General features: G+C 34.0%; 1 protein-coding gene across 1 annotated transcript in view; it reads left to right on the forward strand.

Annotated features, from left to right (window-relative positions):
* Window positions 1–2565: 2565 nt before the first annotated feature.
* The window catches only part of LOC106880487 (uncharacterized), a 127472-nt gene continuing 115342 nt past the window's right edge, over window positions 2566–14695 (forward strand). The window contains exon 1 of the mRNA XM_052969925.2: window positions 2566–3869. Within this exon, the coding sequence (XP_052825885.2) occupies window positions 3261–3869 (609 nt within the window). The 5' untranslated portion in view covers window positions 2566–3260. The remainder of the gene's footprint in view (window positions 3870–14695) is intronic.

The following is a 14695-nucleotide window of genomic DNA, read 5'->3' on the forward strand; positions in this document are numbered from 1 at the left end:
ACAGTGGTTGGTTGTGATGTGTTCTGATAGTGGGCGGATCCAGCACATCGAAATTGTAGGGAGTGACATGTTCAATAGAATGTATGCCCTCCCTGAATGTTCAAAACGGCCATACATTGTCGGTACATGGAGTGCATAAGGTAGTTCACAAACGCCATTGGTCCCTGTTGGCACCATACCCTGAGGAAAGCTGCCTCTAGTTCCACCTTGAAAGCTGCCTCCAGTTCCGCCTCGAAACCACCTGGTTCAACCGTCTCTGGATTTCATCCCACAAGTGTTCAATTGGGTTCAAATCCGGGCTGAGAGAGCCGGTCATGGCATGGTTCCGATGTTGTGCTGATGCAAGAAGCCGATGGTGATTATGGCCGTGTGGGAGGGAGAATTGTCCTGCTGGTACATGTGGCTATAGTGAGGCGCTAAGATGGGCCCGATGTGAGGTCTTAGGACCTGGTCAACGTAGCACTGCGCTGTGAGGCCATTCCCTCTGCCTACACCAACATTTTGGAACACATGGGGCTCAATTCTCTGATTCAGGCCTGTAGTACCTCAAACCATGATGCTTTGGTCACACCACGCGTCTGTGTCCATGACACATGCGTCTGTAGCGTTCACATCTCCTACGTCACACATTCACTCTGCCATTTACTCTGCCATACATATGTATGTGTGTGCGTGTGTCTTTGTTTCCCCCCCCCCCACCACCATTACCGCTCGTCAATCAGTGTTGGTGTGTTTAGGTCTCCGTAAGTTAGCAGTTCGATAGAATAAGTACTAGGCTTAAAAAAAAGTCCTGGCGTCGATTTGTTGGCCTAAAACCCTTCAAGCCAAGCTCCAGCATGGCTGAAGTCGAATGGCTGAAACAAATAACAGAATAAAAGAATAATAAGAAATTAAGCCAGAAGATGAATAACACAATTCGCGAAGGAACAACAAAAGGTAATTTATCTAATATGAACTTTGCAATAACGAACGAATGTCATGCATGCTCTAATAACTACAACGGTATTAGTAATCTAAGAAAATACAGGGATAATACTGCTGACAGTAGGTACATTGAAAATTCTAATGTTCATATTATCCGTAACAACAGCGATGAACGTAACGAAAGATATTTAGGAAATACGAGAGATGGAAAGAAGAAGTATAAAGAATAAGGGTGCTGTAAATAGAGGACTAAAGAGAAATTGTACTTTCACAGACGAAAGAGTATCTACTCTAGAAATCCAGTGCATGCATCGTATCTGAAGAAACAAGTATACAGTGAGTACCAAGGGAGGTGTGTACGAGTATATTGGGGCAGCTGTGGAGTTTTCTTCAGAATTCGATATCGGAACAATGTTGCCTGTTTCAGTTGAATTGATATAAAACAGTTAACCTCTCTAGCACGCTTCATATAGAGACAACAGGAAGATGGAATTAGAAAATAGTGTTATATGATCCATAATAAAAAAGTGCACATCCGTATGATATATTGCTAGAACTTTTCCATTTAAGTTAAGAGTAATCTCTCTGCACTTTATTGTGATAAAATCTTAGTCAAGAGATGCTGCAAGACATAAGATGTAACCACAGACTCAAGTACACATGTTCCCGATATGATAGGGATATTTAATTATTCTGGCTATCAATAGTTCGCAAACATAATTTTTCTTTCCGTCGACATACATTGATACATCTCCCGACTGTGTAATATGGATAGCAAGGACGTGCCGCTTGGTTAGGTAATGTAGGCAGTGCCTGCTCTGAATGAAATAGATCGATAGTAACAGTTTCCTTTTATGGTAAAATATGCACACTATTCAATAAAACTATGAAGGCTACTTTGATTAGCCCCTAACTTTCAATCGCAGTATTAAAGCTACGCATAATACTGCTGCAGTACACGTGCTACGTACATTCTTACAACAACGGGAGACACTTCGTAATTCGGTTGCAATTTATAGTGAACCGATTGACAACACAGCTTTCATTCTTTGGCGTAGCGTAAACATAGCTGTTATTCAGCACAAGATAAGTCAAGACTGAATATACTTAAATAAATTGCGTTCTATTCTTGCCCACCACAAAAATCTATTCATATAGCAAGTTATTAATTTCCAATACGACCGTTATGTTGGGTGACATGCTATGATTTGAGGGTTATTATTTTGCCTAGAAATCTGTTTTCAACACCGAGATGAGGATTCATAATTTGGCAACATCTTCATGCGTATGTAACGACGGAAATAGCGAATAGCGCTTTCAAAATCATTATACATTCACTCATACTCAACCATGCACACACACAAGCACAGTGGTTGCTGAGTATACAGTTATAGTTTATTATCGTTTAGTATTTGCTGAGATAAAATTCTATTAGAAGTTCTGCTTCTTATCGTTATATTTACATATAAATGCATCTATGTCATAAAGTATGTCCTGGAGATTTTGTTAATTGATTAATCCAGTATGATTATTATGATCAAATATATATAAAGGATTATATTTTACATTATATTAAGTAGTATTTAAGCCACTAGAAAAGTGATAACATATCCATTAATGAAAGGCGTGTTGTGATTTGATCACAAGTACACTCCCAGATATTAACGATTATATGTTAACGGTTTCTGCGAAAGAGTAGTGGGTAAAATGTTTTTATAGAAGCAGTTACACAATCACAAAACAGACACAAAGTTTATAAAAAAAAATTGCACACACTCAAAGTCGTACATATGCAGGAGAGTATGTGAATCTTTGTACAAGAATAAACATTTATTTAACAAAGTTGAAAGATATTTACAAGGTTCATCAATCACTGTTTAATCTATGGAATCACCAAATGAAGTAACCAAAATGTGGAAGACAAGTTCATGTAATATAGATATGGAAAGCACCTCTCTATCACTAAAAGCAGTAAAAGAAACCAGTCTAAATGGATATATACAGAAATGCAAACATGTAGCAATTGTATGCTATGTTCCTTCGAAATTTAACTTAGAAATCTGGAAAAAGTCTACCCTGAAAGCACGAATTTTTTTTATCTCTGTCTCCTTGTATTATATTTGGTTCCATCCTTTGATACATTTCGTCTTGCATGGTTCATAGTAGCAAATTTTTCATCAGAGAATAGTGGAGAGGTTTTAGCAAAACTTCTTGTTATGTTTATAAAATTATTCTCAACTGCAACTGCTCTAATCATTATCTGGAAACGAGATGATATAAATAACTTAATCTAGGAATATGAAGACTATATACCAGTACATCAGGATGATGGATTTATGGAGAAATACTACAAAATTGGAATGCGTTCTCTCAAATCTACCGCCTGTTTAAATTTTCTGTCATCTTTTGTATTTCAAATTATTTTCCCCTTAGCTTTCCGGGACCCCCTTTATTTTCTGGACGTCTTAACTTTCCCTGTATCAGAAGACAGCAATTTATATTTGCTTATGTTGACGATAAGTTTTCTAACTTCTACATTCAGCACATTTATTTTACTTCCTAGTATAACTCTAGTTGATACATTTGAATCATTCTTCATTGATGAATATAATTATTTGTCAGAGATATTCAGAAACTTCATACACGAACATCAAGGTCATCAGAAACATATGTTCGAAGAACATGCAAATCGCAGTGAAGGATTAATTGAACTAATTAACCAACATGCAAAACTTTGTCAATTATTAAATATTACAAACAAGGTATTTCAGATTGTCACTGCTGTGATAATATTGCTGTACATGATAAACCTTTGTGCGATAGCATATGAACTTTCAAATAACCTAGTCACTGCCAAAAGCTATACATTCCAAATTGTTCCTGCAGCAATGAGTGCAATATTTTGTTTATGTCGGCTCCATAAAGGAATGAAGGTTAATGTCAGTGTAAGTATTTCTTTGTAGTATTTTCTAATGAATAATTGTTTAATGATTAAATATCTTCTCTATTTTTTATAAAATATGTATATTTAACGATATTCGCAGACATGTCTGTTTTGCTGAGATGGCCGCTCAGCGACAACGAAATTTCAGCTTCGCTCTCATACTGAGGTGCATCGGTCAAGTGTTTTCTACAGTAGCCTCATGCGGACTAATCCCTTGTGCGTAAATTTAGTAGACGAAAATCTTTGTAAAAACCGTGACAAACACATTTGTATACACACACAGACAGACATACAAAGATACACAGACACACACACATACACACATATACATACATATAAATATACATACGTATGTATATATGAATATAAACTCAGATTTATATATATATATATATATATATATATATACACAAAATTATGTATATGTGTAAATATAAACATAATTGTTAGTTTTATAAATGCGTTTGTGTGTAAGAAATCGCTTGCGATCATGTTTGAATATAAGCTATTCATTGATGGATTGACGAGGAACACTAATTAATCTTTAATAGAATCATAACATTAGCTAATTATATTGAATGTATGTATAAATGACATCATCCTGATATGACAATCACGCATGAAACTCACTAATTATAAGCGCATTATATTAAAAGCTAACTGATTCTAAATGACATGCATTAAAAATATTGGAAGAATACATTAGGGCGTGGTAAACATTAGTGTATAGACAACCAGAGTTTATGTTGGATCAAAAATTATTTTCTTTATTTGCCACAGGATTTAATGTTAAACTATTATTCGGACGCTTAGTCCTACAAAATCTATGATGAGATAATTCAATTTAAGCAGATACCAATTTTTATGGCCTTATCATCTTTACCAAAAATTGTTTCAAACATGGAATTATTACATAGAAATGTGGAAGTAAGTGACTCTTACAATATAAATACCGATCAATCTAAATCAAATGCGATAAAAGATACTATTCTGAATTCATTTCTGCTAAAAATTAAAAAGCTTTCCATTATGGGACTCTTTCCTTACGGGATAAATGTAGAAATGTGGAAAGTTTCTGGATTAAAGACACAAATACTTTATATATTAATCCCATTCGTGTATTTAATTTCTATGCTTGATATTATACGTTTGCCTTGGTTTATCATAATAAACCATTCGAAGGAAAATCTCGGGTCGCTCTTTGGGAAAAGTTTTCTTCTTTTGTTGAAGACATATCCATGTATAATTTCCATAAACATGTTTTGGAACAGATTTAATATCAACAGGTTAATTCACGAGTTCGGTACCTACATTCCAATAAACCAAAATGCTAACTATATGGCTCGATATAACACCCTGGGTACATATTTTATCGTATATAACGCATGCTGTATTGTCGTGTTGACTTTTGCGGTCCACGTCATTTTACCTATGACACTGGCAGATCCGGATTTCTTCTTTGATGTCATGGCTTTCCCGATATTACGTGGGAGCGAATTATTTTTAATTAGTTTGATAATTAATTGGATGATAAATACATTGGTGACAATTCTCATTACACCAAATTATATCGTACTTGTTGGATTACAGTTAATCATGATAGATGAGTTTAAATTTTTATCACAGACACTTCAAGTCTATTTTCCGGAAAACCAAGACGACCATACAAATATATCTGCCACCCAAACTCCTTGCGTTGATATATTAGATAAGATAATTAAGCAGCATGGTAAACTTTGTCGCTTACTTAAGATTAACAACAAAGCGTCTCATGTTACAGTCGCCATTACAGTTCTTCTGTTCATTATTACTTGTTGTGTACTAGCTCATGAAATCTCCAATGGGTTAATAAATGAGAAGGGATATATAATCCAACTGATTTTTGGAATGGGAATAGCATCAGCTTGTTTCCTAATAATATCCAAAGGTCTTCAGCTCAATTTCAATGTAAGTATTTAGTTTGCTATTTTTCCGCTTCAGTTATATTAAATGCCGATTCGTTCATAAATGCTGTTTAAATTCAAGTATTAGTCGTCATTTTTTTTAGTGGTGTTAGTGTGAGTTTACCCAGAAACTCGAGTCTGTGCGTATCACGTCAGATCGACGATGGGAAGGATGACTTCCTTTTGCAAATACCGACAGGGTACAGAAAGTGTGTCAATAGCCAGCTGGAGGAGATGTTCTCCTGGGGCTAAAAGCAACAGTAGCATTCACCCTTAGGGTCTAGTCGCATTTAAGTGGCAAATATACTTCACCTTGTCGTGCAGTTACGGTTAATACCTCTTTCAGAGATTTAACATTATATATATATATATATATATATATATATATATATATATATATATATATATATATATATATATATATATATATATATATATGTATATATATATATGTATATATATATATATATATATATATATATATATATATATATATATATATATATATATATATATATATATATATATATATATATATATATATATATATATATATATATATTCTTTGATATGTACTTTGATTGGTTTCGGTCAGTATTGGCGTACGCCATGTCTAACTTAATAGCACCGCTTGGCAAAGTCATTCGAATCAGAATTCGGACAACATGGCCCACATGAGGAGATAGTTATAATTTATGGTGACATATCCGGGTGTCGGAGGTTTACCGGGAGTTTTTGAAGGAATTTGTCCAAAGCCTTATCGAACTTTATTGGGCCTGTTTCTGCTTTAATGTATTTTGTGTATTTAATGTATTTAATATGATGGTTGGTTGTGAACTTAATGTGGCAGTCCCAGGAAAGGGAAGAATGCTACTGCCATTTAGCCCCATGAAACACCGCTTCCAGTTGGCTATGTGACTCAAGCGTTGTGTCCAGTTGGCTACGTGGCACAAGCGTTGTGTCCAGTTGGCTATGTGACACAAGCTTGTGTCACACAGCCAACTGGAAACGGTGTTTCCTGAGGCTACGTAGCAGTAGCATAAATATATCATATTACTTGGTACGTCTCTGAAGCGGCCCGAAGATGGAATTTAAAAATTTTTGTATTATTTTCGTGGTATTTTAGTACGTCCTTTTAATGTTTTATCATCTCAAATTTTTATTACACCAAAGTATTATAACTTTTAAATGTAAATTCACTGTTTTATGTATCGCATCGATATTTATCCATTTATGTGCATTTTTATATTTATATTCTTGTATATGTTTCAGTCCAATGACAGTGGCCATGCTGGAGCACTTGGAATTTTTATATCCGTTTTATAAATGTAGAAGAATATATGTATATATTTGATTTTCGAGTGTGGTTATTAATTACGTTCCTCTAGTTTTCGCTTGCATTGCCTCCATTGAAATTATTAAGTGGTACACACACACATACACACACACACACACATATATATATATATATATATACACCCGCACACACGCATATATATATATATATATATATATATATATATATATATATATATATATATATATATAGTGAGTATTTGCCAATAAACAAAAGACGAAGACGGGTGTGTAAACAACAAACAGATGTACTAGTTTAACGTTTGGGAAGTGTAAAAGTCTTTTACGTCTCGAGTCTACGCTCTTCAACAGAAAGGAAGACAGAAATAAACAGGGAGAGAAAATAGAAAAAGGTGTAGTGGCTAGCGATTTATCATAGCGAATGGGTATATGTATATGTATATATATATATATATATATATATATATATATCTGTGTATATGCATGTATATATAACAAAGCATTGAAACACCGATTGAATTAGTATGTTAGCGGGGATGAAGCAAATCCCGTAAGGAGAATTGTTGTCAAATCATTATACATGATCGACTGAATACCCATAGAAAACTAAATGATGTGCCGAACAAATGATTCAAATCTTGTGTCTTTGAAACTTCAAGTAAGCACTATGTGCCATTAAGCTATGTGAACATTCGCAACAGATACTATATTTATAAAAGCTAATATCTTAACATAGCAAAAATATTCTCATTCGACAATTAAAACAACACCACATTTTTGTAGCTGATATCTTTGGGCGAGATTTACACCGTAAGATTCTTGTCATTGGTCTTTTTTCATTTAAATACAATAATTGCAGAGTTTTCTTTAAAAATGGCTTTAATATCTTGTCTCAATGTCAGTTCTGTGGGTTACTTAACATTTGTTCCTCACTGGAACTCACACTAGGTTTTGAGAAGCGTTGAATATATTCACCCACAGCCATTTATAAACGATAGATATACAGTACATATGTAAATATACTTTGACTAGTATCATTTTAATTACGAAACAAAATGTGCTTGTACGCGTGGATCGATGTATGTATGTTATTCGTATACTTATTAATTGTATTTGCTGAAAGAAACCTTATTAATTAGATGAATTATCGTTTATATCCTTAAGTAAATGTAAATCTTTTACATAGATGGAAAGTGGTAAAATAAATAAAGGCGTGATAATATTTTAATGGAAATTGCATTCATGGCTAATAGTATTTATTATACATCCACTGACGCAGTAAAGGCAGTTTTCAAAACATTGCGCAGTAGTTCACATGTAATCATTGAACTTAAGTTCAAATATAAATCTTCTGCCTAGTTTGTATTCAGGAGAATTTAGATATTCAAAATTTGTAATAACTTAGCAAGGTTTATCAACGGCTGTTTCAATTATGGAAACATCTGAAACAGTCACTAATATTTGGAAATCACATTCTGTTCAGATAAACATAAACCTCTCTCCCAAAACAGCAAATGAGACCACATTCTTTGAATATCTGGAGAAAATAAGACGCTTTACAATTGTTTGTTCTATTCCTTCCAAAATGAATTTAGACATTTGGAAAAGAACTGAGCTGACAGCACGCATTTTTTACCTATGTCTCCCTGTCATCTATTTAATCTCAGCATTTGATATTTTACGGTTCATATGGTTTATTGTAGAAAGTTTCTCATCAACGAATGATAAATATATTTTAGGTAAATGTTTTTTCTTTTTGATGAAAATATTACCAGAAATACTTGTACTAATCATTGTCTGGAAGCGAACGCACCTCAACGAAATGATCAGCGATGCTAAAACTTTTATTCCAATATGCCCAAAGAATATATTGATGAAGAGATATATTAGATTTAATTCACATTTTGTCGCAATTCATTTAGCCATTAATGTTGTTTTATCTACTATATTCCAAATTATTTTGCCAGTAGTTCTTGTTGATCCGGAATATTTTCTCGATGTGGCATTCTTTCCACTGTCACGTCCGAAAAATTTCATTTTAATATTAAATTTCTTGACCGATGTATTCCATACGATACATATAGTACCATGTACCACATTTTCCACTATAATATCGGCAACTTGTATAGAAGAATTTAAATATTTATCACACAAGTTTAGAAACTACATGCAGGAATATGAAGACTGTGGACTCTTTCAGAAACCTATAAATCTCAATGAAAAGATAAGTGAAATAGTTAACCATCATACTAGACTACGTCAATTAACGAAACGCCTAAACTCGGTATTTCAGTTTTGGAATGGCACGACCGTATTACTTTTCCTTATTATCTGTTGTGTCACAGCTTATCAAGTAGCAAATGGCTTAACTAATACAAAAGGTTACGTACTACAAATTGCCATTGGAATAATGATTGCACTATCTTGTATACATGTGATAGTCAATGGACTGGTGTTTAACTCCAGTGTAAGTACCTTTTTTCTTCTGTATATTTAATGAGAATTTGCTTCATGTCTTTCTTTTGTAGATTCTTAATGAAATATAAAATTGAGAGATGGTAAACAAAGAAATATCATTTGTACAAAATATTCAAGTAAACATATTTGTCGCTAGAATCCCTACATCTACAAAAATTAAACACGTTTTTTACATACCATGATTAGTAGAATGCAACGATACTTGATCTACGTCAGAATATCCAGAGTTTAAGTGATGAAGTGTTTGATAATTGTATAATATTTTAAGGCTATGAACATTGTAACAACAATGCAATCGGTAAATACAATAGTTTATATGATAATGTTTTTTATACAGAGTTCACCTTTTTGATCTAGATGTAACTTTGTTCATGCGTCTGATGTAATTATCGGTTAAATTCCATAAATTATTAAGAGAAACAGTGCATTTTATTAGTACATACCAATTTTTAACCCGATTAAGGGAACAAGAAATAAGGTGATTAATTTACACAGAATTTGATAAGGGTCTAAAGTTCGGTCATATAATTTTTGTCGCATTATTTTTCCTGCGATGAAAGGCGGTGAGCTGGAAGAACCGTTAGCGCGCCGGGTAAAATGTTTAGCAGTATTTCGTTTGCCTTTGGGTTCTGAGTTCAGATTCCGCCGACGTCGACTTTGCCTTTCATCCTTTCGGAGTCGATAGATTAAGTACCAGTTGCGTACTGGGGTCGATCTAATCGACTGGCCTCCTCCCCGAAAATTTCGGGCCTTTTGTCTACAGTAGAAAATATTATTTCTTGCGATAAAGCAGACCTTCAATCCAACATTTATTTTGTGATTCATTTTTGAAACCTTCATTATTGAAGCTTCACACTGGGCCGATATTTTTTTTTTATTTAACTAAGTTTCTTAGGCACCACTGTAAGAAAGCATAATAGGTTTAGTATATGATAATTAATATCTTTTCTGCTGTAGGCAACTGGTACTTAATTTATCGACCCCAAAAGGATGAAAGGCAAAGTCGACCTCAGCGGAATTTGAACTCAGAACGGAAATATATGATGATTAATATTATCATAGCAAAAAAACATGGTACTTGCAGTGTGGTTTCTCGTTTGCTTCAATGAAGTTGAGAGATATTAGTGTCACACAAGCGGGGCAGGACAACAGATAAAGGCAGGGTTAATATGAACCACGTCTTTATAGCGGTGAAAATGAATTTGTTTATAAACAAAGCCTCTACAGAGAAAACAGCAAAGTTACAGACGCAGACGATGACAATTCAAAACAAAAACTAAAAACCCAGACAACGCTGGAGGTAACCTCTGGTCCGGGTGGAGGGAAGGGTTTTGATAAGTAATTATCATCATACCACTGAAGCTTAATTAAATGAAGTTATTTAGAAAAAGGTTTTTAATTTTAGCCGATGTTACTAGTTCTTGGATGGTAAGTGTTATTGTCGAATACATATACAGTTTTGAATATATATATATATATATATATCTTCCATGAGGCACATAAAATATACGGTAACACATTTTCAGCTGATAGAGTCATGATCACTATTCAGCTTGGTTGAACAATCAATCGGGATGTACAGTAAGGTTTGTACTATTCATATTTTCAAATGCTGAATGAAAGACATGGATCGTGAGACCTGCATTTGGTTGATTTTCTTGAGCCACCATATCATCCTTGCAATGCCTTTCCGTCACAAGTTCATCCACTCACAGAGGAGTGGATTCAAGCAACGTGAAATGAAGGATTTTGCTCAACAACACAACGTACAGCCCGTTTATGAATCGAAACCGTGATCTTGCGATAGTGAGTGCAGCACCTAACCGTTTCGATGTTACAGAAGGAGTCCTATAACGTTTAAAACACAAGCCCGGACTCACTCACACATATAAACACATGCATACATTCAGCCACAAGCACAAACACACTCATATATAATAACACACACACACATACTTTTTTTTATATTAGAGCATTATGGAATACTTCAGAGAGAGCATAATCCATTTTTGCATTCATTACAATTTGAGAAATAGAAAATGACGTGGTGTGTTGTGTGGTTTTGAACAAGTGCCATGAATTTGAAATTACTTGCCCTATCGTTGATAATATGCACCCACACAGAAGTCATGAAATTGCATGTTGTTTAAGAAATACCAAGCTGAATCGAAGAGAGATGCCGGTCAACAAAGATCATGCAAATGTAGAATCCGGGACAACCGCCCACTAGACTGTACCTAGCTCGCAAAATCGACAGTGCCTAGCACCAGCTTTGAGTCAAACAGCAGTGTTGAATATAAAACACATATATGAGCAACAGAATTCATGTTCACGTTCAAAAACAGTTATTACAAGCATAAATATTCTTTTGTCATCTCTGATAAAAACGAGCTACGGCTTTGTTGAATTTTATATGATTAATGCGTGTGACAAGTCTCACGAATTCAAAATTAACTGACATAGGAACGGGGTCTCCAAGCCAAAGATGCCGTTTGTTCTTTAAGCGAAAATTTTCACCCAAGGCAGTAACAGTTTGAACAAAGGAATTGAAATGCTAGCACCTTGTATACACGCGGTTATGTATTTCTCATGTCAATAAATCCCCCCTTGAATTGCGTCGTTGCTATGAAAAAAAACGTTGGTTCCGAAATATTTAATATGGTTTACTGATATTTGTTTTAAATGCATGGGGGTGCGTCTATGTGAGTGTATGTGTGTATATATGCATATGCGTATATGTAACCATGCATGTAAAATTATCTGTATAATGTCTTGTGTAAGTATGAGTGTACTTATGTGAGTATGTATGTTTTGTAATTGATGTGCTTAATATCCGCTTAATTGACTCTATACCCGCTCAGCTTGATCCCTCTTATAGCATTTCTTTACTTTGTGGAATGATCCCCTATAAAGTTTGAATCTTATGAACACTATTCAGTGCCCATTATTTATATTATTTACATTTGACGTATATTTGTCCTCATCTTCTTTGTTGTTAACACAACGTTTCGGCTGATATACCTTCTAGCATCCATCAGGTGTCTTGAGGAAATTTCGAAACCTGGAATCTCATTCCTAAGGTTTTTTTCGATGTTATTATTATTACTATTATTATTATTATTATTGGCATGTAATTCCAGGCAATGAACTGAATAATAATAATAATAATAATAATAATAATAATAATAATAATAATAATAATAATAATGCAAAAAACGACAAAGAGCTAGAAACACTACTACAGACAGTACACAGCTTTACCAAGGAAATAGAAATGAAATTCGGATTAGAAAAATGTGCCAAAGCAACCCTGAAAAGAGGAAAATTAGTTAAAAGTAGCAATATAACACTAAATAAAGCCAATGAAATAAGAGAACTAGATAAAAGCCAACCATATAAGTATTTAGGAGTCAATGAACTAGATAGGATACAACATACACAAATGAAAGAAAAAATAAAGAAAGAGTACTATAGACGAGTTAGATCAATACTAAAAACAGAGCTCAATGCTAAAAACAAGATAATGGGTATCAACACTTTAGCTGTCCCAGTTATAAGCTACAGCTACAACATCCTTAACTGGACACTAAACGAACTATGTAAAATAGACAGGGAAACAAGAAAAATAATGACAGGATATAGGATGCACCACCCAAAATCTGACATAGAAAGGCTATATATACAACGCACAGAAGGTGGCAGGGGTCTTATACAGCTAGAAAACTATTATAAAATAACCACCATAGGACTGCAAAAATACCTACTCCAAAAGCAAGGGAAACTAATACAAATAGCCACAAAACACGAGCAAAACAAAAAACTGTTTTCAGTATTTAAGGAAGCTGACAAATACAAACAAGAAATCAATCTACCTAACAAATACGAAGAAGAAGAAGAAGAAGAAGAAGAAGAAACAACAAAAGCTATAAAACAAATGAAATCCAAACTAAAACTAGAACAGCAACGGACCATGATAAAACGATGGCAAGAAAAGCCCCTACATGGTAAATACTGGGCTAAACTAAATGCGAAAGAAATAGACAGAGAAAAATCCCAGCAATGGCTGAGAAGCTCAGGACTGAAAGCAGAGACTGAAGGATTTTTAATTGCTGCACAAGACCAGAGCCTCCCCACCAGAAATTACCAAAAACACATAATGAAAAGAAATATAACAAGTAACTGTAGAATATGTGGAGATCGACAAGAAACAATAAATCATATTATCTCTGGCTGCCCAGTCCTGGCTAAGAAGGAATATATTCACAGACACGACAGAGCTGGGACCTATATACACTGGAAGCTATGCCAACACTATGGAATAACAACAGAAAAAAGATGGTATAAACACACGCCAGAAAAGGTCACAGAAAACGAGAAAGCAACCAAACTCTGGGATATGCCAATACACACAGATAGAGAAATTAAGGCAAATAGACCAGATATAGTTGTCAAAGATCATGAAGAAAAAAAATGCTTTCTAATTGATGCATCAATACCAGCAGATGACAACGTTTCTCTAAAAGAAATGGAAACACTTTCAAAATACAAAGACCTGGAAATAGAGATAACTCGAATGTGGAATCTAAAAACAGAAGCAATTCCTATCATAGTAGGTGCCTTAGGTATAATAAAAAAATATTCAGACAAATACATAACAAAAACACCAGGACTTACAAATATATATAACATACAGAAAATTGCACTACTGGGTACTGCACACATTCTACGCAAAACACTTTCAATACAGTAAACATAAGAGCACCACAGCAAACCACAGCACATACCCAAGGCGCACAGAGCTGCGCTCGGTAGTGAAGTGAAAGCACGTTATAAAAATAAAACTACTGAACAATAATAATAATAATAATAATAATAATAATAATAATAATAATAATAGTAATGATGATAATAATAATAATAATAATAATAATAATAATAATAATAATAATAATAATAATAATAATAATGATGATGATGATGATGATAATATCATCGTAAAATACCTTAGGAATGAGAACCCAGGTTCGAAATTTGCCCAAGACACCTGATGAAGGCTGGAAGGTATATCAACCGAAACGTTGTGTTAACA

This window comes from Octopus bimaculoides, chromosome 8 (assembly GCF_046866305.1).
Source record: "Octopus bimaculoides isolate indiv1 chromosome 8, ASM4686630v1, whole genome shotgun sequence".
NCBI classification, from domain to species: Eukaryota; Metazoa; Mollusca; class Cephalopoda; order Octopoda; family Octopodidae; genus Octopus; species Octopus bimaculoides.